Source organism: Aythya marila (assembly GCF_965140915.1).
Source record: "Aythya marila genome assembly, chromosome: 1".
NCBI lineage: Eukaryota > Metazoa > Chordata > Aves > Anseriformes > Anatidae > Aythya > Aythya marila.
Window position 1 is genome coordinate 206,367,105 of NC_139042.1, and position 26,254 is coordinate 206,393,358.

The following is a 26,254-nucleotide window of genomic DNA, read 5'->3' on the forward strand; positions in this document are numbered from 1 at the left end:
CCCCTGTCCCAGCCCTGACGCGAGGGAGGCTTTGGGTACGTGGATGGAACGGGTCAGCCACGGAGACCCCCGGGGAAAGCCCAGGCGAGGGGAGGAAATTGGAGCAAATCCCCCCGTTTTGGGGCTGTGGAGCCCCACGTGAGGGAGATGCGATGTGTCCCAGAAGAGATGTTTTTCCTTGAGGAATGAGTTTTTCTGCCCATGTGCCAAATGGAGGGGGTTGGTGTGCTGCATGGGGGATGCATCGGGGTCAGCCCCAACACGTTTAGCTTCACTTATCACTTAGGAGCGTTTGATTCGATGCTATTCTCTTTTAAAAATGAAACCCACAGAAAAATCCCTCAAAATGAAGCATTTCGTTCAGCCCCAGACAAACCAGCCCTACCCTGGCTTCCCATTGCACGCCCCAGCCCCACAACGGCTGCGGAGCGAGCTCGGCCCGTCCCACGCACCAAAAACCATCAGGAAAACGCAATTCCACCCAAATTTAAAGCAGGACCAGGGGGCTGGGTAACCCATAACCCTGGACGTGACAGTGTGGGCTCCCTCCTGAGCCAGATAAAAAAAAAAGGACAGTTCCCAAAAGCAGCATCTGTCCCCAAACACGTGTCCCTCGGTGGGACCCCGCTGCGGTCAGGGCACCCAGCAGCACCCCAAAGGGACCACCCAGCCCCCGGGTTTGGGGATATTTTAGCCCATAGTGCCATCTGCTGGCAAGGGGCCCCCCAAAATCCCCCACTTTGCTGCCGGGGGAACCTGCTCAGTGCCCCCAAAACAGCCCCTGGAGCGAAAGGGGCGAAAGGCCCAGGATGGGGGCTTCAGAGCAGGACCCATTGCGCTTAAAGAGCGCCCACAAAACCTGCTTAGTTTCACAGCTTTCCCCATTTCTGCCATTTTCACCCCATTTACACAGGGGCAATCCCCAGGGAAGCTTCATGGGGCAGCTGGCACCGTCCTGGAGTGCTTTTAGGAGAAAGAAAAAACCCCACAAGGCTTCCCCGCACTCAATACCCCCCCAAAAAAAAGCCCAGGGCAGGCACCGGGAATGGAAACTTGGCAAATTTAATACTGATACAGGAGGGTTTTGCTTTACACAGCAAAAAATTAACCCGTGGAGGTCACCAGGATAGCGAGAAAGCCAGGGGCCTACCAGGATTTAATAAACACTCAAGACATTTACAGGGCTAACGGGCGGATACAAAGCACCAGCGAGGACGGGGCGTCCTCCTACCTCAGGATGGCTGTAACCAGGTCTTGTTCTTTTTTTTTTTTAAAAAAATAGTAAAAATAAAAAAAAAAGCTTGGCTCGGGGGTTGCTGCACCCAGAGAGAGGCGACCCCGGGAGCTGGAAGGCACTTTGGGACCACGGGCGTACCCCAAAATAAAACCGTGAGCACCGCGGGGACGCGGCCGCCACGTCCTGGAGTGTTATAGAGAGTAAAAAAATAGTTGTAGTAAAAAAAAAAAAAAAATAATCCCTATTGGCACCACACGAGTGTGTAAAAGCTCTACGTACCATCTAGCCGTGGGGCGGTGGGGGCAGAGGGCGAGCGGGGGGCGTCAGCGGGGTCCCGGCACCCCGGGACGCGGGAGGAAGCTCCCCAAAATCTACCCTAACCTACCTAGGACTGATGTCCCGGGGGTCCTGCCCGCTCCTGCCCCTCACGGGGGGCGCAGGCTGTGTCCCCAAATCCCCACGGGACTTGTAGGGGGGTTGCTCCACCAGCAGCACCCCGTTTCTCGTCTCCCGGCGATGCCAGACCCCGCTCTGCCGGCGTCCCGTTGGGGTGGGCCGTGCATCGAGTCCGGCCGGGTGCCACGGGGACAGAAATCACCGTCCCCGAGGACGAGCCACCCGTGGCCACGCTCGGGACCGGCCCCCGGTGCAGCGGGGCGAGCTGCCGTGTCCCCTGGAGGCTGTCCTGACGCGGACACCATCGTCCCTGCTCGCCGGGCTCAGAAATCCGAGTCGGCGTCCAGCAGCTCGGCGTCCACCAGGTTGGTCCGAGAGTGGATGGGGGCCAAGCCGGGGCGGCGACCCCAAGTCCTCGTCCCCCCGCCGTTGGGGAGGGGCTGGGGGGGCCAGCGGGGCCCCCCATTGTGGTGCTGCCAGCACCCGCCGCTGGGGCCGGGGCTCTCCTCGTCCTCCGGGGACCCGCTTTCGGGGCAAAAAGGGTTGGAGATGAGGTGGGGGACGATGGCTCTGCGGCTGCGCCCGTCCCACGGCCCCCCGGCCACGCTGCCTTCGGGCCGGCCGGCCGCGAGCCCCGGGAGGATGGCGGGGACAAAAGTGTCCCCCCCCCGGCGGGGCACGGCCACCAGGCAGGGCTGGAGGGGCAAGCGGGGCAGGCGAGGCACGGCGCTGCTGGAGGCTGGGGGGTCCACGGAGCCCCCAGCGTGGTGCTCGGGGCCCGGGCACACTTCATCCTTCTTCTTCTTCCTCCGTTTCTTCTTGCGGCTGCGTTTCTGCAGCTCCGGGGAGACGTCGGCCTCCACCACCCAGAGGTTGGCCCTCTCCTCTGGTGGCACTGCGGGATGGACACGGGGAGGGTGAGAACAGCCTCATCCTGCCCCCCCCAGCCCCTTAAATCCCCAAATCTAATCCCCAGGGACTTGCCAGGGGTCGCCACGGGGGTCACGGAGACGTCCTGGGGCAGGATGGCTCCTCTCCTGGCCACCATCTTGGTGACGTGCTGGGCCCACGCCGAGGACACGTCGGCCGACGGCTCGTTGATGTCAAACGCTAAACCGGCTGCGGGGACAAGAAAAACGGAGGGTCACGTCAAGAGGGGGGACAACGGGGACATCCCCGGAGGTGGCCCCATCCCGCCCCGCCACCGCACGCACCCACGGGGCCGTCGTGGGAGACGGTGTGCATGCTGAAGGACAGCTCCTGGCCCGGGTCGCGCAGCAGCTCCTTGCGCTTGGAGAAGGCTTTGGCGATCATCTTGCTCTTCTTGATCCTCTTGGGCTGGTCGTCGCTCTGCCCCGTCAGCCTGGGGACACGGCGGGGACACGGGGTGGCCCCATCGGGACGTGGCCACGTGGAACGGGGCACGCAGAACCCCGGGTGTGGCATCTGGGGGCTCGGGGACCCTCCCCACATGGATGGGGCGCACCAAGGGCTGGGGATGGAACGGGATGGACGTGCCCTACACCCCCTGCTCCTCTCCCACTACCTGCTGTGACCCTACAACTCATCGACCCGGTGGACAAGAGCCCGGGGACAACCTCTGACATCTCAGGACACCAAACGGGGCGCGGGGTGACGTCCCCGGGGGTCCCACCTGCACCAGGTGCGCTTCCAGATGAGCAGGGTGGCCTTGGTCCAGACCCAGGTGCTCATGGAGATGCCGGTGCCGAACATGGCGAAGAGGTTGATCTTCTCCACCAGCAGGCTCGGCCGGTTCTTGATCTCGCACTCCGGGATGGGTTTGTTGGTCTGCGTGGCGATGGTCACGTTGGCCTCGCACCTGCAGGGGCAGACGTGGGGGACAGCGGCGGCCGTGAGGACGGGGACCCCCCGCCCCAACGACGCTCAGCACCCCCAAAAAGGAGGTGAGGAGGGGCGCTGCGAGCACCCCAACCCCGTCCCACGCACAGGACGTATTCCCGAAAGCTGCGCTCCCACTCGGCCTGGTTGAAGAAGTCGTAGAAGTGGCAGCCGAAGGTGATGAAGACGAAGCCGAAGGCCAAGAAGCCGAAGATGCCTGGAAGAGAAGTTGGGAGTCCCCAGCTCAGCCAGACCTCGAGGCTACCAAAAACGCCGCGCCGCCACCCACGCAGCTTTGTCCCACCTCTGGGCGGGCAGGATCGGGCAGTTTAGGTTCGGGGAACCCAACGTCCCCGTTCCCACACGAATTTCCCCCAGAAACGGTGCCGCCCTCACCCAGCCGCAGCATGGTCTCGTTGATCTTGCTGGCCGCCTTCTCGCTCAGCAGCCCGGGGTGGTTGCTCTTGATGGAGAAGAGCGTCATGACCCCTGTGACAAAGGGACGTGGCGGTGAGGTGGCGGTGGGGGGACACCCACGGTGCCCCCAGCCCCATCCCGCACCTACCCTGGATGAGGAAATAGCCCCCCACGATGAGGACGAGCCCGATGGGCGCCAGGACAAAGCCGGCACGGTAGCAATAGTTCTTGTAGCCCACGAAGCAGATGCCACTGACGGAGTCACCGTCCACCTGGTAAAAATTGGGACCACGGATGAGGGGTGAGCAGGACGCGACCACCACCACGACCACCCCAAAAAAAACATTCCACGGCCCGGCGGCCCCGTTACCTGCGCCACGGCCAGGATGGCCACGGTGAGGACGAAGGGGATGGACCAGGTGATGAGGTGGAAGTAGGAGGTCTTGCCCAGCAGCGGCTGGTAGGTGGTGCCCAGCGCCTTGAAGGAGGTGTGCCAGGCGTAGGTCAGCATGACGAACCAGATGACGCCCGACATCAGCGAGTAGTAGACGATGACGAAGATGATGACGCAGGACAGGGTCTCGTTGGAGCTACGGGGGGGAGGCGGGGGGCGTCAGACGGGATGGGGACACGAGGCAGGGACACGAATTTGGATGGGGATGAAGGGGGAACCTACGTGGGCTCGCCCAGGCGCATGGTGCCGTCGGCGCGGCACACGATCTCGTCGCGGGCGCCGTCCATGAACTGCGCCAGCCAGCCGATGCTGCCCACGAAGAAGCAGGCGTTGACGTAGAAGAGGATGACGGCGGGGTAGCGGTTGGAGTTCCTCCAGTCTGCAACGAACGTGGCCTGGAAGGGGGAAAAAAAAAAAAAAAAAAAGGACATCTGGGTGGCCAGCCCACTTTTTGGGGACGCATCCGTGGTGTTCACGCAACCCCGCGGCGGCGGCGCGGCTCACCAGGGTGAAGAAGGTGCAGAAGATGGTGACGGAGCTGAAGGCGGCGATGTAGACGTGCATCTCGCGGTGCTCCTTCTCGGTGAAAAGAGGGTTCTGGCACTGGATCCCGCAGCCCTCCACGTCCTCGTACCAGCTCTTGGGGTTGTCCGTCCGCACCAGCGGCGCCTCGCACTGCCCCGAGCTGTTGAACTTGATGTTCTGCACCTCGTTCTGGAGCAGGCGGTGGCACCGTGAGGAAGAAGAGGAGGAGGAGGAAGGGGCACGGCGTCCCCACCCCAACCCTCAGTTTGGGTTCCGAGGGACACGGAGGCGTCGCGGCGGTGCCCCCCGTGTCCCCAACTTACCGGGCAGCCTTCGGGGAAGCGGTCGGGCGTGCACTTGAGGAAGTCGGGCCAGCCCCGCTCGCGCTCCACGATGGTGCAGGGGGCGCGGGTGGCCTGGCAGAGGGTCTGGCTGGGCAGCTCCACCTGCCCGTCCTCGCACTTGGGCATGTAGACGGCGCACAGCAGGGGCTGGATCACGTCCCAGCAGCGCGGGGCGTTGCGCAGGCCTGGGGGGTGGCACGGGGACAAGATGGGGACGGGGACGGGATGGGGATGGGGACGGTGCTCAGCTCGGCACCCCCCTGTAGCGCCCGTGGGTGCCGTGCCCCTGCCAATATTGATCCCATTTGTGTTGCCCCCCCCTTATACCGCCCCCATATACCATGCCCGTTCTGCCCCGTTATACAGCTCCCCTGTACCCACACCCAGCCCAGTCCCCTGCTATACCACTCTCCATACTGCACCCACCCCCTACACCTTGTCCCCCCATGCACCACCCCCTCCAATAACCCATACACACAGTGCCCCTACCTATAGTAACCCCCCCCCACAGGGCCCCCCTCTATAGTGCTCCCCTCCATGGTGCCCCCCAATAATGATCCTCTCTATAGTGCCACCCTATAGTACAGTGCTCCCCACTCTATAGTGCCCCTCATAGTGCTCCCCCCATAATACTCCTCTCTGTAGTGTTCCCCCCTCCACGATGGCCCCCCCAAAGCCCACCTCTATAGTGCTCACCCCATAATGCCCCCACTCATGATGCCTCCTCCCCATACCCCCCTCCATGGTGCCCCCCCATAGTACCGTGCTCCCCCCTCTACAGTGTCCCCCTCCATACAGTGCCCCCCCATAACACTCCTCTCTATAGTGACCCCCTATAGTATATCGACCCCCAAGTTACCCCCCAAAAAAGTTACCCCCCAAAGAGTTACCCCCCCAGTTAGTCACCCCCTCAAAGATCACCCCCCCAAAAAGTTACTCCCTCAGAAGTTACCCCCCCAAGAGTCACACCCCCAAAAGTTACTCTGCAGTTAGTTGCCCCCAAAAGAGTTACCCCAAGAGTTACTCCCCCAAAAAAGTTACCCTCAAAAGTTACCCCCCAGTTAGTTACTCCCCAAAGCGTTACTCCCCCAGTTAGTCACCCCCAGAAGTTACCCCCAAAAAAGTTATGCCCCCAAAAAGTTAGCCCCCCAGAGTTACACCCCCAAAAGTTGCCCCCAAAGTCAACCCCTCCCAGTTACCCCCCAAAAAGTTACCCCCCCCAAGAGTTACCTCCCCAAAAAAGTTACCCCCCAAAAAAGTTACTCCCTCAAAAAGTTATCCCTCCAGTTAGTCACCCCACAAAAAGTTACCCCAAAAACTTATCCCAAGAGTTACCCCTCAGTTACCCCCAAGAGTTACTCCCCAAAGAGTTACCCCTCCAAAGTCATCCCCCCAAAGTTACCTCCCCAAAAAGTCACCCCCCAAGAGTTACACCCCCAGTTAGTTACCCCCCTAAGTTAACCCCCAAAGAGTTACCTCCCCAAAAACATTACTCCCTCAAAAGTTACCCCCCCAGTCACTTACCCCCCAAAAGTTAACCCCCCAGTTAGTTACCCCTCAAAAAGTTACCCCCAAAAAAGTTATCCCCAAAAGTTACTCCTCCAAAAAAGTTACTCCCCAAAGTTACCCCCAAAAAAGTTACCCCCCAAAAGTTACTCCCTCATAAGTTACCCCCCAAAGAGTTACCCCCCAAAAGTTACCCCTCAAAAAGTTATCCCCAAAAGTTACTCCCCAAAAAAGTTATCCTCCAAGAGTTACACCCCCAGTTAGTTACCCCCAAAAGTTACCCCCCAAAAAGTTATCCCCCAAAAGTAACCCCCCCAAGAGCTACCTCCCCAAAAAAGTTACCCCCCAAAGAGTTACCCCCAAGAGTTACCCCTCAGTTAGTTACCCCCAAAAAAGTTATCCCCAAAAGTTACCCTCCCAAAAGTTACCCCTCCCAAAAAGTTACTCCCCAAAGTTATCTCCCCAAGAGTTACCCCCTCAAAAGTTACCCCCCAAAGTTACCCCCCCAAAAAGTTATCCCCCAAGAGTTACCCCCAGTTAGTTACCCCTCAGAAAGTTACTCCCCAAAAGTTACTCCCCAAAAGTTACCCCTCCCAAAAAGTTACTCCCCAAAGTTATCTCCCCAAGAGTTACCCCCTCATAAGTTACCCCCCCAAAGAGTTACCTCTCCAAGAGATACTCCCTCAGAAGTTACCCTCCCAAAAGTTACTCCCCAAAAAGTTACCCCCAAAAGTTACTCCCCAAAAGTTACTCCCCAAAAGTTCCCCCCCAGATAGTTACCCCCAAAAAAGTTATCCCCAAAAGTTACCCTCCCAAAAAGTTACTCCCTAAAGTTATCTCCCCAAGAGTTACCCCCTCAAAAGTTACCCCCCAAGAGTTACCCTCCAAAAAAGTTACTCCCCAAAAGTTACTCCCCCAAAAAGTTACTCCCCAAAAGTTACTCCCCAAAAGTTACCCCCCAAAAGTTACTCCCCAAGAGTTACTCCCCCAAGATTTCCCCCCCAAATTTCCCCCCCCCCGTACCGGACCAGAGCAGCAGCTTGCCGTGTGCCTCCTCCTGCGAGGCGGAGTCGGCGGCCAGCAGCGTGGAGGTGGCGGCGTAGGGCAGCGCCGAGCCCAGGCAGGCCCCGACCCGCAGCCGCTCGCAGGCCGCGGGGCGCCGGCAGCGCTCGGGGGGGGCCGAGGCGTTCCCGGGAGGGGGCGACGGGGGTGGGCGGCGTGGGGAGGGGGCTCCCAGCGCTGAACCCAGCGCCAGAGCCCACAGGAAGCCCCCCAAGCGCCACCGACGCGACCCCGGCCCGGCCCCGCCGCCCCTCCCGGGCCTCCCCGGCCCCGCCGCCGCCGCCGCCGCCATCCCGGCACGGCCCGGCCCGGCCCGGCCCCGCCAGGAGCCCCCGCCCGAGAGGGACCCGGGGGGGGAGGCACCGGGAGAGGGGAGGGGAAAGGGGAAGGGGAGGGGAAAGGGGGAGGTGGGGAGGGGAAGGGGGAAGGGGGGGAGGTTGGGGGAAGAGGTGGGGGTTGGGGGAAAAAGGGGGGGTTGGGGGGGAAAAGGGGGTTTGGGGGAAAAAAGGGCTGTTTTGGGAAAAGTTGGGTTTCGGGGAGGAAAGGGGGGTTTGGGGGAAAAAGTTGGGTTTCGGGGAGGAAAGGGGGGTTTGGGGGAAAAAGTTGGGTTTCGGGGAGGAAAGGGGGGTTGGGGGAGGAAGGGGGGTTTGGGGAGGAAAAGTGGGTTTGGGAAGAAAAAGTTCTATTTCGGGAAAAAGTTGGGTTTCGGGGAGGAAAGGGGGTTTGGGAGAAAAAGTTGGGTTTGGGAGAAAAAGTTGGATTTGGGGAGGAAAGGGGGTTTGGGGAGGAAAAGTGGGTTTGGGGGAAAAAAGGGCTGTTTTGGGGAAAAGTTGGGTTTGGGGGAAAAAGTTGGGTTTCGGGGAGGAAAAAGGGTTTGGGGGAAAAAGTTCCGTTTGGGAGAAGAAGTTCTGTTTCGGGGGAAAGTTGGGTTTGGGGGAAAAAGTTGGGTTTCGGGGAGGAAAGGGGGTTTGGGGGAGGAAAGGGGGTTTGGGAGAAAAAGTTGGGTTTCGGGGAAAAAGCTCTGTTTTGGAGAAAAGTTGGGATCGGCAGAAAAAGGTCGGTTTTGGAGAAGTTCTGTTTGGGGGAAAAGGTGGGTTTGGGGGAAATAGTGGTGTTTCGGGGAAAAGTTGGGTTTGGGGGGGGAAAGTTGGGTTTGGGGGAAAAAGTGCTGTTTCAGGGAAATAGTTGGGTTTGGGGGAGAAAGTTGGGTTTCGGGGGAAAGTTGGGTTTGGGGGAGGAAGGGGGGGTTTGGGGGGAAAAGTTCTGTTTAGGGGAAAAGTTGGGTTTGGGGGTAAAAGTGCTGTTTTGGGGAAAAAGTTGGGTTTGGGGGGGAAAGTTGGGATTGGGGGAGGAAAGGGGCATTTGGGGAAAGTTGGGTTTGGGGGGGAAAAGGGTGTTTGGGGGGAAAAAGTGGGGTTTAGGGGAAAAGTTGGGTTTGGGGGAGGAAAGAGGGTTTGGGGGGAAAAAGGGGAGTTTGGGGAGGAAATGGGATTTGGGGGGAAAAGGGGGGGTTTGGAGAAAAAGGGGGTTTGGGGAGGAAAGGGGTTTTGAGGGGAAAAAGGGGGTTTTGGGGTGAAACTGCTTTGGGGAGGGGAGTTGGTGTGGAAAGAAAAAGTTTTGGTTTTGTTGGTTTTTTGTTCTTTTTTTTTGTTTTGTTTTTGTTTTTTTTTTTTTTTTCAGGGAAAAATTTGGTGCGGAAAGTTTGTTTTCGGGACGAAAAGTTGGGAAAGTTTGTTTTCGGGACGAAAAGGCGGCGTTTTGGAGACGGGAAGTCGCTGTTTTGGGACCGAAAAGTTGTTTTGGAGGGAGCGGGGGGGGGGTGGGGTGGGGAGGGGCGGGGGTACTTTTGGGGTGAGAAATGGGGGTTTTGGGGAGAGAAAAGGGGGCTTGGGGGGTGAAGGAACTTCTATTGAGGAGAAAAGTTGGGTTTGGGGGCGTGAAGTTACTTTTTTTGAGGAGAAAAGTTGTTGTTTTGGAACAAAAAGTTGGTTGGGGGGGCAAAGTTACTTTTTTTGAGGAGAAAAGCTGGGTTTTGGGGTGGGAAGTTACTTTTTTTGAGGAGAAAAGTTGTTGTTTTGGGGGGGGAAGTTGCTTTTTTGAGGAGAAAAGTTGTTTTTCTGGAGAGAAAAGTTATTTTGGGGGGGCTGAAGTTACTTTTTGAGGAGAAAAGTTGTTGTTTTGGGGGGAAAATGTTGGTTTTGGGGGGCAAAATTACTTGTTTTTGAGGAGAAAAGCTGGGTTTTGGGGGGAGGAATTTGCTTTTTTTGAGGAGAAAAGTTGTTTTTCTGGGAGAGAAAAGTTGTTTTTGGGGGGCTGAAGCTACTTTTTGAGGAGAAAAGTCGGATTTTGGGGCAGAAGTTCCTTTTTTTTGGGGGGGGAAGTTACGTTTTTCAAGGAGAAAAGTTGCTTTTCTGGAGAGAAAAGTTATTTTGGGGGGGCTGAAGTTACTTTTTGAGGAGAAAAGTTTTTTTTTGGGGGAAGAAAAGTTGTTTTGGGGGGGCAGTTCCTTCTTTGGAGAAAAAGGCTGGTTTTGGGGGAAAAAAAGCTGCTTTTGGGGGGGCAGAAGTTGCTTTTCTGGGGGAGGACAAATTTGGGGGGGGCAAAAGTTATTAAAGTTATTTGGGGAGAAAAAGTTGCTTTTTGGTTTTTTGGGGGGAAAAGTTACTTTGGGGGGGCTAAGAGTTAGTTGGGGGGGGGGGCACTGGGCCCAAGGGGGCTGCTTTGGGGCAAAAAAGGTTATTTTTGGGGGCAGGAAGATGCTGTGTGGGGGAGAAGAGTTTGGGGGGGGGGGGAGCAGCATTTTTGGGGTGAAAAGTGGTGGTTATGGGCAAAGAGTTACGTGGGGGGGGATCCAAAGTCACTTTGGGGAGGAAAAGGGGAGAAAAAGGTCGTTTTATGGGGGTGTTGAGGGGGGAGAAACTACTTTTTTGGGGGAAAAAAGTCATTTTTGGGGAGAAAATTGCTTTTTTTGGGGAAAAGCCACACTTCTGGGGGACAAAAGTCCCTTTTTTTTTGCGGGGGGGGGAGTCACGTCTTAGAGGAGGATCTTTTGGGAGAAAAAGTCACTGGGGGGGGGGAGGGGAAGTTATTTTGGGGGCAGACGAGTCCCGTTTGGGACAAAAGCCACTTGGTGCAAAAAAAAAAAAGTGAGATTTAGGGAAAATGAGACTTTTTTTTTTTGGGGGGGGGAGAGAGAAAAATCACATTTTTGGGGGTCGGGGGAGGGACACGAAGCCCCCCCCCGGTGTTCCTGGGGACATCACGGATGGACAGCAGGGGAGGGGTCCGGCCCCAAAACAGTGGGTGGCACGGTGTCCCCAAATGTCCCCCGGTGTCCCCAAGTGTCCCCCCAATGTCCCCAGGTGTCCCTCGGTGTCCCTAAACATCCCTGATGTCCCCCAATGTCCCCAAATGTCCCCAAACATCCCCCAGTGTCCCCAAATACCCCTAAGTGTCCCCAAACATCCCCGATGTCCCCTGGTGTCCCCCAGTGTCCCCATGTGCCCCCAAGCATCCCCGATGTCCCCAGTGTCCCCAAACATCCCTGATGTCCCCAAGTGACCCCAGGTGTCCTCTGGTGTCCCCAAACATCCCCAATGTCCTCAAGTGTCCCCCAATGTCCCCAGGTATCCCCCGATGTCCTCAGATGTCCCCAAACATCCCTGATGTCCCCAGGTGTCCCCAAACATCCCTGATGTCCCCAAGCGACCCCAGGTGTCCCCCAATGTCCCCAAGTGTCCCCCAGTGTCCCCAAGCATCCCCCAATGTCCCCAAGCTTCCCCTGGTGCCCCCTGTGTCCCCAAGCATCCCCTGATGTCCCCAAGCGTTCCCCCATGTCCCCAGGTGTCCCTTCAGTGTACACAAACATCCCCTGATGTCCCCCAGTGTCCCCAAGTGTCCCTAAGCATCCCCCAATGTCCCAAAGCCTACCCTGATGTCCCCAGTCATCCCCCAGTGTCCCCAGATATCCCCTGATGTCCCCAAATGTTCCTGATGTCCCCAAGCATCCTCAAGTGTCCCCCAATGTCCCCAGGTGTCCCCTGATGTCCCCAACCATCCCCCCCATGTCCCCAAACATCCCCGATGTCCCCAGGTTTCCCCTGGTGCCCCCAGTGTCCCCAGGCATCCCCTAGTGTCCCCAAAAATCCACTGATGTCCCCAGGTGTCCCCCAATGTCCCCAAGTGTCCCCCGGTGTCCGCAAGCATCCCCTGATGTCCCCAAGCATCCCCCAAGTGTCTCCAGGTGTCCCCAAATGTCCCCACGTGTCCCCCAGTGTCCCCAAACATCCTCTGATGTCCCCAGGTGACCCCAGGTGTCCCCCAATGTCCCCAAGTGTCCCCAAGCATCCCCTGATGTCCCCAAGCATCCCCCAAGTGTCCCCCAGGTGTCCCCCACTGTCCCCAAACATCCCTGGTGTCCCCTGGTGTCCCCAAATGTCTCCGGTATCCTCAGGTGTTCCCCATTTTCCCCCGGTGTCCCCAAGCATCCCCCGATGTCCCCAAACATCCCTGATGTCCCCTGGTGTCCCCAAATGTCTCCAATGTCCTCAGGTGTTCCCCATTTTCCCCCGCTGTCCCCAAGCATCCCCCAATGTCCCCGATGTCCCCAAACACCCCCCCAACGTGGCTCCATCCTCCGAGCACCGCCGCCTCTTCCCGCGGGTGACCGAGGAGCCACCAAACGTCCCCCCCGTCCCCGTCCCTGTCCCCATCCCAGGGGACGCAGTGGGGGCTCAGCGCCAAAATTCGGCGCCGTGGTGCCACCAAACCTGGTCCTTCACCTGCCTGAGGAGCACCCGGGCCAGCACGATGCCCACCAGCTGCGGGGCGAGGGTGTCACCGGTGTCACCACCGTGCCACCACCGCGCCACCACGGTGCCACCACCACCCCCAAAAAACCCACCCCATCTCCCAGGGGCTGACACCGGCGCCCTGGAGCCGACCCCATCCCACCTCCAGCTCCTCGGGGGGGGGGTTGCCAGCGAGGTGGCACCTCCCCAAAAAATAACGGATATGTTGGGGACACCGGGGGGGGGGGTTTAGGGACATTGGGGCACGCGGCGGGGCACGGTGTCCCCGGCACCGAGGGTTGCGCCGACGCCGGGAGCTGAGCAGTGCGCACGCGTCCTGGGTGGGTTTGGTCCTAAAGATGGCCCTGGGGGTGGTGGGGACCCCCCTTGGGGACGTCGTCACCCCCTTGGGGACATCTTCACCCCTTTGGGGACGTCGTCACCCCCTTGGGGACGTCCTCACCTCGGTGGGGTCGTGGAGGCAGCAGGAGAAGGGCACGGAGCAGCACTCGCGGCTGGGGTTGGCGGCGGAGCAGTTGTAGTAGATGTTTCGGGACCAGACCCTATAGGAGGTGCCACCGCAGCAAAGGAACTGCGGGGACATCGTGGGGACATCGTGGGGACATCGTGGGGACGTCACGGGGACGTCGCTGCCACCCTGTCCCCATCCCCTGCTGTGGCAGCTTGGGGACACGTCCCCGTCCCCTTTGGTGTGGCTGCTCGGGGATGGAGTGCGAGCGGCCCCGATCCCAGCCACGTCCCGCTCGCCCCATTGCTGCTGTCCCCATGTCCCCATGTCCCCATGTCCCCTCCCAACCCTTCTCCTGCACTTTTAGTAGGTCCTACACAAACACAACCTTTAGGAAACGCTGCCCAGGTGGGCTCCCCTCGCACCACCCCCTCCCCAAACCTCTCCCTGCCCCACGCTGCGCTTCGCCACCACCCCAAAACCCCTTTAGGAAAACCCCAGAGGGGGGGGGTCCCCGTGGATTTCGGGTGACAGCCGAGCCCCCCCCGGTGTCCCCACACCTCCTTCTGCCCAAAATCGATGAGGTTCTGCAGGTCGGGGTCGTCCCGGTAGTGCACGATGGCCGCATTGATCACCTCGCTCACCCTCCCGCGCGCCTGCGAGGGGACACGTGGCGAGGCTGCCACCCGAGGGGACATCACGGGGAGGGGGTCCCCGTCCCCTTGTGTGTCCCCCCCCCCAATCCCCCGAGGCCGTACCCCGTCGGAGAAGACGAAGCCCAGCGTGGGACATCACGCTGGGGACAGCCACCTCCCCACGGGGACATCATCCTCCCCATGGGGACCGGACGCACCCCGAAGCGTCCTCCCACCCCAGGGACCCCCGGGATGGGGACCCCCTTCTGGGGACCCCCTTGTGGGGACACGCACGGCCTGCAGCAGGCAGATGTTCTCCCTTAGGGCCCCGACGCAGCCGCAGAAGGTGCACCTTGGGGGGCGCACCGTGGGGACGACACCCGTGGGGTGACACCGTGGGACACCGCGGAGATGTCACCCATGGGACGCCGCGAGGATGTCACCCGTGGGATGCTGCGGGGATGCCCGTTTGAACAAAAACTTCCCCAAAACGCAGTTTCAAGCCCGAAAATCCCCACCGAAATCCCCGCTGAAAAAAATCCCCCAAAAATCTCCAAAATCCCTTAAACCACCCCAAAAATGCTCCGGGGAGGCGGCACCGCCTGGGGACACGGCCACCACCCCCTCCCCGCTCGGTCCTGGTGCTCGGTACGGGGTGGGGAGGGGGGACCCCAAAAAACCTACGGGGACCCCAAAAAGGGGTGTGGGGGGAGGATAAAGGGAAAAGGGGGGGTCGGATCGGTGCTCACCCATCCGAGGAGGTTGAGCACGAAGAGCGCGGAGCGCAGCGCCGGGCTCACGGCAGGGGGGGGCTCAGCCGGCCATGGAGGGGCTCCGGGGCACCGGGGGACACCGGGGGGTACCGGGGGCACCGGGGGCACCGGGGGGAGCCGGGCTGGGCTGAACGGGTCCGGGTCCGGGTCCTGGTCCGGGTCCGGGTGCGCGTTCGGGTGCGGGTCCCGGTGCCGCTCCCGGTGCCGGTGCTGGAGCCCCACGCCCAGGAACCCCACCCCCAGGAGCCCCACCCCCATAAGCCCCGCCCCCAGGAGCCCCACCCCCAGAAGCCCCACCCCCAGAAGCCCCGCCCCCAGAAGCCTGCCCACCGCTCACTATGTGCCCACCCACCAGATCTGACACCCACCCGCCAGCCCCACGCACCCAGCAGGGCCGTGCCGGCACCCACCGCTAACGCGCCCCTGTGGGGGACCCTCTGCGCCCACCCAGCTGCCCCACGCGTCTGCTCGTGGACCTGCGCCCACCCATCAGGTCCGTGCCTCCACCCATCGGATCCACCCATCGGGTCAATGTGTGCACCCATCGGGTCAACGCGTGCACCCATAACCAACACACGCACCCATAAGGTCAACGCGTGCACCCATCGGGTCAAGGTGTGCACCCACAGATCTACGTGTGCACCCATCAAGTCAACACGTGCACCCATATCCATGAATGCACCCATCAGGTCAACGCGTGCACCCATCAAGTCTACATGTGCACCCATCAGGTCTACACTTGCACCCATCGGGTCAACGCGTGCACCCATAGACCAACGCACCCACCCATTGGGTCAATGCATGCACCCATAGACCTACATGTGCACCCGTAGACCTATGGGTGCACCCACAGACCAACATATGCACCCACCAGGTCAACACATGCACCCATCAGATCTGCATGTGCACCCATAGACCCACATGTGCACCCGTAGACCTATGGGTGCACCCCTCAGGTCAACGCGTGCACCCATCAGACCTACTTATGCACCCATCAGGTCTACATGTGCACCCATCAGGTCAACGCGTGCACCCATAGACCAACGCACCCACCCATTGGGTCAATGCGTGCACCCACAGACCTACGTGTGCACCCCCAGACCAATTTGTACACCCATAAGGTCAACGTGTGCACCCATCAGGTCAAGGCGTGCACCCATAGACCAATGCACGCACCCATTGGGTCAATGCGTGCACCCACAGACCTACGTGTGCACCCCCAGACCAATTTGTACACCCATAAGGTCAACGTGTGCACCCATCAGGTCAAGGCGTGCACCCATAGACCAATGCACGCACCCATCAGGTCAACGCGTGCACCCATCGGGTCAAGGCGTGCACCCATGACCAACACGTGCACCCATTGGGTCGATGCGTGTGCCCATTGGGGTCAAGGTATGCGCCCATCAGGTCAACGCGTGCACCCGTTGGGTCAATGTGTGCACCCATCGGGGTCAAGGTGTGCGCCCATCAGGTCAACACGTGCACCCATAGGGTCAAGGCGCGCGCCCATAGACCACCGCACCCACCCATTGGGTCAAGGTGTGCACCCATAGGGTCAAGGCGTGCACCCATGACCAACACGTGCCCCCATTGGCTCAAGGTGTGCACCCATCAGGTCAACGCGTGCACCCGTTGGCTCAAGGTGTGCACCCATTGGGTCAAGGTGCACACCCATCGGGTCAAGGTGCGCACCCATAGGGTCAAGGCGTGCACCCATGACCAACACGTGCACCCATTGGGTCAATGCGTGCACCCATCGGGTCAAGGTGCGCACCCATAGGGTCAAGGTGTGCACCCATTGGGTCAAGGTGTGCACCCATTGGGTCAAGGTGTGCACCCATAGGGTCAAGGTGCGCACCCATAACCAACATTGGTGCGACCCCTCCCAGCTCCTGCCTCTCCCCCCACCCATCACCGGCCCTGCCCCACCCCCAGGGGGCAGGGAACTGAAGGCCACGAGGCTGGGGGCCCATCTCGATGGGCTGGTGGCCCGCATCTCCAATCTGGTGGCCCATCTCTCCAAGCTGGTGGTCCAACCCTATAGGTTGGTGGCCCATCCCTATGGGCTGGTGGCCAATGTCTCCAAGCTGGTGGCCCACACCTCCAGGCTGGTGGCCAATGTCTCCAAGCTGGTGGCCCACCCCTCCAGGCTGGTGGCCCAGCTCTCCAAGCTGGTGGCCCATTCCTATGGGCTGGTGGCCAATGTCTCCAAACTGGTGATCCATCTCTCCAATCTGGTGGCCCACCCCTCCAGGCTGGTGGCCCACATCTCCAGGCTGGTGGCCAATATCTCCAACCTGGTGGCCCATCTCTCCAGGTTGGTGGTCCAGCTCTCCATCAGGTGGCCCACATCTCTAGGCCAGTGGCTCGTATCTCCAGGCTGGTAGCCCATCTCTCCAACCTGGTGGCCCACCCCTCCAGGCTGGTGGCCCACATCTCCAGGCAGGTGGCCCATCCCTATGGGCTGGTGGCCAATGTCTCCAACCTGGTAGCCCATCTCTCCAGGCTGGTGGCCCATCCCCCCGGGCTGGTTGCCACCACCCAGCCCAGCACCCTCCAGGAAGCTCCTGGGGCCACCTCCCTTCATTCCCCCCTTGCCCACCCCAAAACACGGCCCCATGTGGGCCCAGGGGGGTGCCCCCAGCCCCTGGTGACGGCCGGGACCCCTCCTGCATCCCACAGCCTCCTCCTCACTGGGACGGCGGTGGGGGGCTCTGGGGTGGGGGCGTGGATGGAGGGTGACCATAGAGGGGATGGGATGGGATTGGGATGGGGATGGGATGGGATGGGATTGGGATGGGGATGGGGATTGGATTGGGATTGGAGTGGGATGGGGATGGGATGGGATGGGGATGGGATTGGATTGGGGATGGGATTGGGATTGGGATGGGGATGGAATGGGATGGGGATGGGGATGGGATGGGATGGGATTGGGATGGGGATGGGGATGGGGATTGGGATTGGGATGGGGATGGGATGGGGATGGGATGGGATGGGATTGGGATTGATATTGGGATTGGGATTGATATTGGGATTGGAGATGGGGATGGGATGGGATTGGGATTGGGATTGGGATTGGGATTGGGACTGGGACTGGGATTGGGATGGAGATGGAATTGGGATTGGGATTGGGATGGGATGAGATTGGGATTAGGATTGGGTTTGGGATTGGGATTAGGATTTGGATGGGAATGGGGATGGGATGGGATGGGGATTGGGACTGGGATTGGGATTAGGATTAGGATTAGGATGGATTGGCACACGTTCTCCTCCCCCACTCCCCCCACCTGTCTCTCCACGTGCCTCCAATCCCCATGGGCGTGGCCTGGCCCCAGGGGGCGTGCCCGAGCGCCGGAGGGGGCGTGGCCAAACAGCAAAGCAGGCCCCCCCACACGTGACCCATGGGCGGGGTGCGCGCTGCGCGGCGGGGAGGGGGGGGCGTGTCCGTGGGCGTGGCCTCACGGGGAGGGGGGCGTGTCCGTGGGCGGGGCTTCGGCGGGCGGTGCGGGCGGGCGCAGACAGACGCGGGCGGCGCGGGCGGGCGCTTTTATTCCCGGACGGTGCTGGAGGGGGGGGGGGGGCGCAACCCGGGGGCATCCTCAGGAGCTGGGGGGCTTCGGGTCCCCCGGGGACAGCGCTGCTGCTTCTGCTCCTCCTCCTCCTCCTCCTCCTGCTGCTGCTGCTCCTCTGTCTGCAGCCCCGTGGTTAGCAGGGTGCTGAGACCCCCCCCCCAAGACCCCCGGTCCCGTCCCCAAGGCTCGGTTGAGCCCCATGGGGCACGGAGCGGGGCAGGGAGCGGGGCAGGGAGCGGGGCACGGTGTCCCCGCAGGGAGCTGAGCCTGGTGGAATTCCCTGCCCCAGGCTTGTGCTCGGCCCTGGCTTCTTCCCTTTGTCACGCCCGTGGAGGTCCCTGTCTCTGTTCCTGTGCGTAATCCCATCCCCATCCCAATCCCATCCCATCCCCATCCCCATCCCATCCCCAATCCCATCCCATCCCAATCCCATCCCTCTCCCCAATCCCATCCCAATCCCATCCCCATCCTCTCCCCAATTCCATCCCCATCCCAACCCCATCCCCATTTGCTTCCCATCCCAATCCCGTCAGATCCCATCCCAATCCCAATCCCATCCCCATCCCCATCCCCATCCCATCCCCATCCCCATCCCATCCCCATCCCATCCCCATCCCCATCCCAATCCCATTTCCTCCCTCTCCCCATCCCATCCCCATCCCAATCCCAAACCCCATTCCATCTCATCCTCATCCCAATCCCATCCCCATCCCATCCCCATCCCACCCACATCCCATCCCATCCCAATCCCATTTCCTCCCTCTTCCCATCCCCACCCCATCCCCATCCCCACCCCATCCCCTCCCTTTCCCCAACCCCATCCCCATCCCCATCCCATCCCACCCCCATCCCAATCCCATCCCAATCCCATCCCCAATCCCATCCCCATCCCATCCCATCCCATCCCCATCCCCAACCCCATCCCCAACCCCATCCCCAATCCCATCCCCATCTCAATCCCATCCCACTCCCATCCCCACCCCATCCCCACCCCATCCCCACCCCATCCCCTCCCTCTCCCCAATCCCATCCCTTCCCTCTCCCCAACCCAACCCCATCCCCACCCCACCCCACCCCCCAGCCCCCCCCGTCCCCACCTGCTGTCCCCCAGCAGCGCCTCCCGCAGTGGAAGCAGACCACCACCAGGATGGCCACAGCCACGAAGGCGGCGGTGAGGACGCAGACCAGCACCATCGTGTCCGGCGCCTCATTTTTGGGGACCTCTGCAAGGCACCGCGGTGACAAAGAGCTTTAGGGTGACGGGGACCCCCCCCCGAGGCTTGGTTTTGGGGATGGGGACAGCAGCGGGCAGGATGGAGACCCCGTTAGACCCCCAAGGGATAATTAAGGGGTTTTTGGGGGCATGGTTTTTTTTTTTTTGGGGGGGGACACTCACGTGGTGTGGCTGAAGCCGTGGCCACCGTCACCGCAGAGCCAGTGGGGACCTCGTGGGTGCCCCAACCCCGATCGGGGTCAGCGCCAGCCAGGGCCAGGAGCGGGGCCAGCGCCCAGAGCACGGTGCCAGGGATCGGCGCCATCCTGCTCCCCTGCCTGGCCGCGGCCAGGAGGAGACGGTGACGTCCTCGTCCCCAACCCCGTCCCCGAGCCCCCCAAAACCAGCCGCAGCGAGGGGTGGGGACATTGGGGGCGGCCACCCCGTCGGTGACCCCGGGTGGGATCCTGGGAGGGGCTGGGGGGGACTGGGAAGGGGAATTGGGGCTGGATATGGGAGCTGGGCAGGGCAGGGGGTTGGGTGGTTATGGGGCAGGCTGTGGGGTGGCTATAGGGCATGGGACTGGGGCGGCTTTAGGGCAGGGTGTGAGGCAGCTATCGGGTAGGGGTCCAGGGTGGTTATGGGGCTGGGGCGGGCTGTGGGGCAGCTATAGAGCTGGGGTCCAGGGGAGCTATAGGGTCAGGTGTAGGGCAGCTGTAGGGCCGGGTGTGGGGCAGCTATAGGGAAGGGATCCAGGGTAGCTATAGGGCCGGGTGTGGGGCAATTATAGGGCCGGGTGTGGGGCAGCTACAGGGCAGGGTTTCAGGGCAGCTATAGGGCCGGGTGTGGGGCAGCTATAGGGCAGGGTTTCAGGGCAGCTATAGGGCCGGGTGTGGGGCAATAATAGCACAGGACCCCGGTGCCCTATAGGGCAGGTCTAGAACAGGGGCCCGGGCTGTTTATGGGGCAGGCCTTGGGGCAGCTCTAGGGCAGGCCCTACAGCTGCAGCCCCCCCTTAGCCCCTCCCCGCTCCCTGGGAAGCACGGGGGTCCCCGCCCCCCTTTATTCCCTTTATTCCCTTTATTCCCTTTTTCCCCTATTTTTTCCCCTTTTTTCCCCTTTCTCCCTTTTTCCCCTTTTTCCCCCTTTCCCCCCCGGTTCCCCCGTTTCCCCCATTCCCCGGGCAGGGGGGGTCCGAGCCCCTCGCCCCTCACCGCGGCGTCCCGGCTGCCGCCCGCCCGGCGCCGCTCGGAGGCAGCGGGACCCGCCCCGGCCCCGGCTCCGCCCGTTTGGCCCCGGCCCCGCTCCTGGACCCAGCCCCGGCCCCGAGGCGTTGCTGCTGCTGCTGCTGGTGATGCTGCTGCTGCTCTTACTGGTGCTACTGGTGCTGCTGGTGGTGCTGAACCGGGTGGAGACGCGGCACGGAACGGCCCGGAGCGGTCGCACCGGGGGGGTAGGAGGAGATGCTGCCCCCCCAGATGTGCCCCAGGTCATCCAGATGTGCCCCATCCAGATGTGCACCCACCCGTCCAGATGTGCCCACGCCCCATCTGGGTGTCCGTGACCCCCAAACTGTCCAGATGTGCCCCCACCCCCATCCAAATGGACATTCGTCCCACCCAGATGCACCCGCATCCCAATCCAGATGTGCCCCAGGTCATCCAGATGTGCCCCAATCCAGATGTGCACCCACCCATTCAGATGTGCACCCACCCGTCCAGATGTGCCCACGCCCCATCTGGGTGTCTGTGACCCCCAAACTGTCCAGATGTGCCCCCACCCCATCCAAATGGACATCCATCCCGTCCAGATGTGCATCCATCCAGTCCAGATGTCCCCCAAACCCTCCAGATGTGCCTCATCCAGATGTGCATCACCACATCCAGATGTGATCCCACCCTATCCAGATGTGCCCATCCAGATGTGCCCCCACCCCATCCAGATGTGCCCACCCCAAATGTGCTCACAGCCCATCCAGATGTGCCCCCACCCCATCCAGATGTGATCCCACCCCATCCAGATGTGCCCCCACCCCATCCAGATGTGCCCTGCCCTCTCTGCCCATCCGGCTGTGCCCCAGACGTGCCCTGCCCCGATCCTCCTTGCCCATATCTGCCCCCCCCAACTGTGCACCACCCCCCCAAATATGCCCCCATCCCCAGCTGTGCACTTTCGGCTCCATCCCTGCACCCATCCAGGTGTTTCCCCATCCAGCTGTGCCCCCCTCCCTTGTCCTCATGGTGCCCACCCCACTGCCACTGGAACGGGAAGGCCGAGAGCACCCCACAAATTCCTGGCCTTTCCCTTGGGGACCCCACAGCTCCCTGCCCCATTTTTGGGGACACCCAGTTCCCAGCCCCATTTTTGGGGGACATCCACCAGGCCAAGAGGAAGAGCTGTGAGCAGTGGGGGGGTCCCATCGCTGCGTCCTCCTGCTGGGTGCCCCCCACAACAGCCCCCAAGATGCTATGGGGTGGTGGCACCCCATGTCCCAACACTTTGGGAGCTTCTGGAACCCCCTGGGGACGAGGTTTGGGACCACCAGGGAGCTCCTGCCCCTCCCCAGCCCCAATAGAGGTGCAGGCGGTGCCCACCCCTCGTGTTGGGGTGACAGCAGCCTCCGGAGGAGGAGGAGGAGGATGAAGGCTGGAGACTTCTGGCAACAGGAGGAAGACGTAAATGTTCAATGGGATCCCCATCCTGAGTTATATAGGGGACGGGACACTGGAACGTGTAGGGCCACCAGGAGGAGGCAACTGGTGGCCACGGTGGGCATGGATGAAGCCCTGGAGGATGAGGAGCGCGGGAGAGCCGGCTGATAGTGAAGGCTCAAGGTTTTGCCATAAGGGAAAAATGAGGTTTTTCTGCCCAAAATGGAGCTTTTAATCTCATGGATTTCCTTTTCCCTCTGGGATTCCCTCCCGATTTACTGTGGCCGTGGGGTGGTGGTTTTTGTGTACACACGCGTGGAAGCAACCGGCCAGCCTCATTTTGCTGGTTTTTGCTGCTTTTTGGCACTAAATTCATGGTAGCCCCCGGTATTGGCACACGGATGGGCTCATGGTGGTGGCTTGGGGGATTCTGGCTTGGGGGGCAGCCACAGTGGGGGGAGCAGGCAGACCCCGAGAGGCCCAAAGATGTGGGCCTAGAAAGGGAAAAAAAAAAGAAAGAAAAAAAGGAGAGAGAAAAGGAAAATGGAAAAAAATAAGAAAGGGAGGGGAAGGGACAGGAGGGGAGGGGAGGGAAGGGTGAAAATAAAAATAAAATAAAATAAAATAAAATAAAATAAAATAAAATAAAATAAAATAAAATAAAATAAAATAAAATAAAATAAAATAAAATAAAATAAAATAAAATAAAATAAAATGCCTCGGAGTTCTTTAGCACAAGCGTGGGGCCCCAGTGATGTCCAGGGATGGGGACAGGAGGAGGAGGAGGAGGAGGAGGAGGAGGAAGGAGGAGGAAGGAGGAGGAAGAAAAGGAGGAGGAAGAGGAAGAAAAGGAGGAGGAGGAGGAGGAAGGAGGAGGAAGAAATGGAGGAAGAGGAGGAGGAGGAGGAGGAGGAGGAGGAAGGAGGAGGAAGAAAAGGAGGAGGAGGATGATGGTGGTGATGGTGGCAATGGGGAGGAGAAGGGGAAGGAGAAAGACGGTGATGGTAGTGGTGATGAGGACAGGAGGAGAACAAGGAATATAGGGTCCCTGGGGGGTTTAGGGGAGCCCTGGGGAGGGTTTTGGGGTCTGCTGGGGGGCTTTGGCATCTCCCTGCAGGGCTTTGGGGCCTCAGTGAGCTTTAGGGGGTCTCCAGTGGAGCTTTGAGGCCTCTGTGTGGGGCCTGGGGTGTCGCTGTGGGGATCTTTGGGCTCCTAGGAGGATTTGGGGTCTTCTGGGGGGGGGTTCTGAGGTTTCCTTGGGGCTCTGGCATGCCTCTATGGGGCTCTGGGGTCTCTCTGTGGGGTTTAGGGGTGTCCGTATGGGGTTCTGTGGTCTCCCATGGGGTTTTGGCATCTCCCTGTGGGATCTCTGGAGGATTTGGGGGTCTGCTGTGGGACTTTGGGGCCTTCTGTGGAGCTTTGGGGCCTTCTATGGGGTTTTTGAGGCCTTCTATGGGGCATCGGGGCCTTCTATGGAATGTTGGGGCCTTCTATGTTTTGGGGGGGGGGGTTTCCATGGGGCATTGTGGCCTTCTGTGGGGTTTTGGGGGCCTTCTATGGGCTGTTAGGGCCTTCTATGGGGCTTTCTATGGAGTTTTGGGGCCTTCTATGGGGTATTTGGAGGCCTTCTATGGGCTGTTGGGACCTTCTATGGGGCCTTCTATGACACTTTGGGGCCTTCTATGGAGCTTTGGGGCCTTCTATGGGGTTTGGGGGGCTTTCTATGGGGCATTGGGGCTTGCTATGGGGCATTGGCACGTCTCTGTGGGGTTTGGGGGTCTCCCAATGGGATCCTGGCATATCTGTGGGGCCTGAGGTCTCTCTGTAGGACTTCGGGTTGTCCCTACAGGGTTCAGGGGTGTCCCTGTGGGATTTCGGGGCCTCCTTGGGGCCTTGGCATATCTCTGGGGGTCTTTGGGACCCCCCGCAGGCTTTGGGGTCCTGCTGGGGTCCCACTGTGTCACCTTCCCGACCCCAAACACCGCCAACCCCAGCCCAGACGTGGGGTTCCTTCTGACGGGCAAAACCTAAAATTGGGAAAGAAATTTGAGTTTTTTCAGCTTCTTTGTCTGCAGCAGCCCCAAAACGTGCCGGAGGTGGTCCCCGTGCTGGCTGTGACCCCAAAATTCCTCCTCATGGCCCCCAGGACCGGGAGGACCCGCTCCCCGCAGTCATTTTGGGGGGATTAGTGTGGGTTTTCCTCACTTTTGGCAATTAACCCCTGGGGTTAATGGGATTCCCTGGGGTGATGGGACCCTCCTGGGGTTAATGGGATCCCCCTGGGGTTAATGGGATCCTCCTGGGGTGATGGGATCACCCTGGGGTTAATGGGATCCCCTGGAGTGATGGGATCCACTGGGGTTAATGGGATCCCATTGGGAATGAGGGAACCCACTGGAGTTAATGAGATCCCACTGGGTAAAATGGGATCCCACTGGGAATAATGGGATCTTGCTGGGGATAATGGGCTCCCATCAAGGATAAAGAGATCCACTGGGAATAATGGGAGCCCACTGGGAATGCGGGAACCTCCTGTGGATAACGGGATCCCACTGTGTTAATGGGATCAACTGAGAACAGTGGAGCGCCATTTGGGACAATGGGATCCCACTGGGCTTAATGGGATCCCACTGGGTTTAATGGGATCCCACTGGGCCAGGCTAATGGGGCTGGAGCAACTGGGGCAACTGGACAACTGGACAACTGGGTAACTGGGACAACTGGGTAACTGGGGCAGCAGGACAATGGGGAAAACTGGGTAACTAGGACAACTGGATAACTGGGATAACTGGGTAACTGGGACAACTGGATAACTGGGGTAATTGGGATAACTGGGATAACTGGAACAACTGGACAAGCAGGTAACTGGGATAACCAGATAACTGGGATGGCCAGGAACTGGGATAACTGGGAAAACTGGGATAACCAGGATAACTGGGAAGTTTGGGATAACTGGAAAAAATGGGATAACTGGGATAATTGGGATAGCTGGATAACATGGGATAACTGGGATAATTGGGATAACTGGGACAACTGGGTAACTGGGATAACTGGGTAACTGGGATAATTGGGATAACTGGACAACCAGATAACTGGGAACTGAGAAAACTGGGATAACCAAGTAACTGGGACAGCTGGGTAACTGGGCTAAGTGGTATATTGGGATAACTGGGACAACTGGGAAAATTGGGATAACTGGAACAATGGGGTAACTGGGATAACTGGGACAGCTGGGATAACTGGGATAATTGGGATAACTGGACAACCGGATAACTGGGAAAATTAGGATAACTGGAATTGGGATAACTGGGACAACTGGGATAATTGGGATAACTGGAACAACGGGGTAACTGGGATAACTGGGATAACTGAGATAATTAGGATAACTGGACAACCGGATAACTGGGATAACTGGGAAAATTAGGATAACTGGAATTGGGATAACTGGATAACTGGGATAATTGGGATAACTGGAACAACGGGGTAACTGGGATAACTGAGATAACTGAGATAATTAGGATAACTGGACAATCGGATAACTGGGATAACTGGGAAAATTAGGATAACTGGAATTGGGATAACTGGATAACTGGGATTACTGGGAAAATTAGGATAACTGGAATTGGGATAACTGGGACAACTGGGATAATTGGGATAACTGGAACAACGGGGTAACTGGGATAACTGGGATAACTGAGATAATTGGGATAACTGGAATTGGGATAACTGGGTAACTGGGATAACTGGGATAATTGGGATAACTCGGTAACTGGGATAACTGGGATAACTGGGAAAATTGGGATAACTGGAATTGGGATAACTGGGTAACTGGGTAACTGGGTAACTGGGATAACTGGGAAGGCTGTTAACTGGGCAAACTGGGCCGGCCGGCCACCGGGCTAACTGTGCCGGCCGTCCAACCAGCTAACCGGCCCACCAGCGCCCCGCGCCGCCCGCTCACCGCCCATACTGGGCGAACTGGGCGAACTGGGCCGCCCCCCAGCGGCCACCCCCTCCCCGCCCCCCCCCCTCCTCCCCCCTTTAAGCCCCGCCCCCCCCTCCGCTTCCCGCCGCCTCCCTTCCGCGTGGGGCGCACCCGGCCCCTTTTGCCCGCCGCACCCCCAACCCCTCGCCAACACCGTTCCGGCCTCCAACGTTCCGCCCCCCCCCCCCCCCCAACGTTTGGCGGCCTCACCGGCAACCGGGAGCGGGGAAAACGGCGACGTTGAGAAGGAACCGGGAGCACCGGGGAAAACCTGGGGGCGGCGGCAGAGCGGTCGGAAGGCTTTGGGGGGGAGGGGGGGGGGGTTGGAGCAAGCGGCGGGGTGGTGAGGGGGGTTTTGGGGG

The 26,254-nt window shown here is 59.9% G+C and overlaps 2 protein-coding genes and 1 long non-coding RNA gene across 3 annotated transcripts; all 3 read right to left on the reverse strand.

Annotated features, from left to right (window-relative positions):
- Positions 1 to 1,043: 1,043 nt before the first annotated feature.
- Positions 1,044 to 8,131, reverse strand: SMO (smoothened, frizzled class receptor). Its single transcript, XM_082784757.1, has 12 exons — positions 7,763 to 8,131; positions 5,213 to 5,418; positions 4,869 to 5,078; positions 4,587 to 4,759; positions 4,281 to 4,500; positions 4,059 to 4,182; positions 3,890 to 3,982; positions 3,602 to 3,710; positions 3,288 to 3,473; positions 2,848 to 2,996; positions 2,618 to 2,752; positions 1,044 to 2,528 (listed from the first exon to the last, which is right to left on the reverse strand). Exons 1-12 carry the CDS (start codon positions 8,091 to 8,093, stop codon positions 1,957 to 1,959), a joined length of 2,508 nt encoding a protein of 835 aa, XP_082640883.1. The 5' UTR covers positions 8,094 to 8,131; the 3' UTR covers positions 1,044 to 1,956.
- Positions 8,132 to 12,496: 4,365 nt separating this feature from the next.
- On the reverse strand, positions 12,497 to 14,726 carry TSPAN33 (tetraspanin 33; the record flags this gene model as incomplete). The annotated part of the gene is made up of 5 exons (XM_082752269.1): positions 12,497 to 12,621; positions 13,055 to 13,183; positions 13,621 to 13,716; positions 13,819 to 13,848; positions 14,445 to 14,726. 5 exons carry the CDS (start codon positions 14,724 to 14,726, stop codon positions 12,535 to 12,537), a joined length of 624 nt encoding a protein of 207 aa, XP_082608395.1. The 3' UTR covers positions 12,497 to 12,534.
- Positions 14,727 to 18,109: 3,383 nt separating this feature from the next.
- Positions 18,110 to 20,503, reverse strand: LOC309891892. The gene is made up of 4 exons (XR_014319566.1): positions 20,471 to 20,503; positions 19,440 to 19,594; positions 19,141 to 19,266; positions 18,110 to 18,162 (listed from the first exon to the last, which is right to left on the reverse strand). It is a non-coding gene; the product is annotated as an uncharacterized lncRNA (long non-coding RNA).
- Positions 20,504 to 26,254: the final 5,751 nt, after the last annotated feature.

Bases quoted from the DNA above. Each gene is read 5' to 3' on its own strand.
- SMO (XM_082784757.1), bottom strand. From the start codon at position 8,093: ATGGCGGCGGCGGCGGCGGCGGGGCCGGGGAGGCCCGGGAGGGGCGGC. The intron at 2,753-2,847 runs GTGCGTGCGGTG...TTGTCCCCGCAG, and splicing joins CTCCCACGACGGCCCCGTGG to CCGGTTTAGCGTTTGACATC. The intron at 2,529-2,617 runs GCAAGTCCCTGG...TCCATCCCGCAG, and splicing joins GACCCCCGTGGCGACCCCTG to TGCCACCAGAGGAGAGGGCC.